At 35.3% G+C, this 1,443-nt stretch overlaps 1 protein-coding gene across 1 annotated transcript; it reads left to right on the top strand.

Annotated features, from left to right (window-relative positions):
* The first annotated feature begins 442 nt into the window (after window positions 1-442).
* Window positions 443-1,436, top strand: LOC116007918 (probable aspartyl aminopeptidase). Its single transcript, XM_031248576.1, has 3 exons — window positions 443-661; window positions 1,131-1,205; window positions 1,287-1,436. Exons 1-3 carry the CDS (start codon window positions 458-460, stop codon window positions 1,434-1,436), a joined length of 429 nt encoding a protein of 142 aa, XP_031104436.1. The 5' UTR covers window positions 443-457.
* Window positions 1,437-1,443: the final 7 nt, after the last annotated feature.

The raw sequence follows: 1,443 nt of genomic DNA, 5'->3' as shown, positions 1-1,443 counted from the left end.
TATTGATTGGTATGGAGTATATAATAATGCACAGGGCTGCAACTTCTTTATCTGAGTGTTGGAGCAATATGCAAAGAAAATCTTCAGTTTTTACTTGAATATTACTTGTAATAACTTATCAAAGGCTCTGATGCTGATGTCTTAAGTATTACTCTTTATGCTTTCGCTCTCTTGCATAAATGGTCGCAGCTGCTTAAGCTTGAATTTTGAAAACTGAATTCCCACACTAAATTGAACTAACTGAACTTGGTTTCTGTACTCAGTCTGGCAAAATCAATACATCAAACTTTTGGTTACCAGACCGGGCCAATGCTGTCTTGCAATTATCACTAGCATCTGCATGAAAGTGCACTCGCACATGAAAATACAGATAGGGGGAATAACTCATTTAGAGCATACATCATTGGTTTTCTTGTTAATTTCAAGGTATTTGTACTTGTTCTATATTTTTTCCTTAATGGAATTTGTACCTTGTTGGTCTTTTCAGGCATTGGTAGATTCAACCTCTTCTGAGAACAGTCTACAGGATGAAACTGGTGTAAGAATGGTGGCTTTGTTTGATCATGAGGAGGTTGGGTCCAATTCAGCCCAAGGAGCTGGATCCCCTGTCATGCTAGATGCTCTCTCTCGAATTACAAGTTCCTTTGACTCTGACTCGAAGGTAAAAAGTGCTCTAGAGTCTAGATCAAATATATTCTCATTGTTTGCTTCTGTTCTAATTTCTAAACACAAACCCATGCCCTCATATATTCTCACATTGGCAGATAATAACCCTTTCATGTTTACAAAAAAGCATACTCTATTTTGTTTTGCCAGTCATTGTAGTAATTTGAAAGTCAATCCAATGCTTCTTTATTTGCTAATTTTCATATAATTTTTAAAATTTGGCCTTCTGCCTTTCCAGAAAAATGAATGAAGAAAATTCCTGATTACTTCACCGACTTCATAAGCCAATATTGGAATGAACAAGCCTAAGAAAAATCTGATTCTAGGGTGTAATGGAAAAAAAAAACTTATGAAGTATTTGTTACATGTGTAATATTTTCCTGTTATTGCTGCCTTGTAGCAGAATAGATTTTAGAGCTCATTTTGTCAAGCTTATATCTTACTTTGCTGTTATTACATTCCAGTTGGTCACAAAAGCAATCCAAAAGAGTTTGCTAGTCTCTGCTGACATGGCACATGCCTTACATCCCAATTATATGGTAAATTAATGTTTTAATTGCATTTACGTTAGTTACATACTTGTCTTTTTTATTGCATTTTAAATTGATTTTGTTTTTTAGGATAAGCATGAAGATAACCATCAGCCAAAAATTCATGGCGGGCTTGTGATTAAACACAATGCAAATCAACGATATGCAACCAATGCTGTGACTTCGTTCATTTTCAGGGAAATAGCTGCCAAACACAACATTCCTGTTCAGGTGAGTTGAAAACCAT

This window comes from Ipomoea triloba, chromosome 16 (assembly GCF_003576645.1).
Source record: "Ipomoea triloba cultivar NCNSP0323 chromosome 16, ASM357664v1".
NCBI lineage: Eukaryota > Viridiplantae > Streptophyta > Magnoliopsida > Solanales > Convolvulaceae > Ipomoea > Ipomoea triloba.
This window is presented reverse-complemented; position numbering and strand designations above follow the sequence as displayed.

What these genes read in the sequence shown, in the direction of transcription:
- LOC116007918 (XM_031248576.1), top strand. Translation starts at nt 458, where the DNA reads ATGGAATTTGTACCTTGTTGGTCTTTTCAGGCATTGGTAGATTCAACC. An exon ending in CCTTTGACTCTGACTCGAAG is followed by an intron (nt 662 to 1,130) that starts GTAAAAAGTGCT and finishes ATTACATTCCAG; the next exon opens with TTGGTCACAAAAGCAATCCA. An exon ending in CCTTACATCCCAATTATATG is followed by an intron (nt 1,206 to 1,286) that starts GTAAATTAATGT and finishes TTTGTTTTTTAG; the next exon opens with GATAAGCATGAAGATAACCA.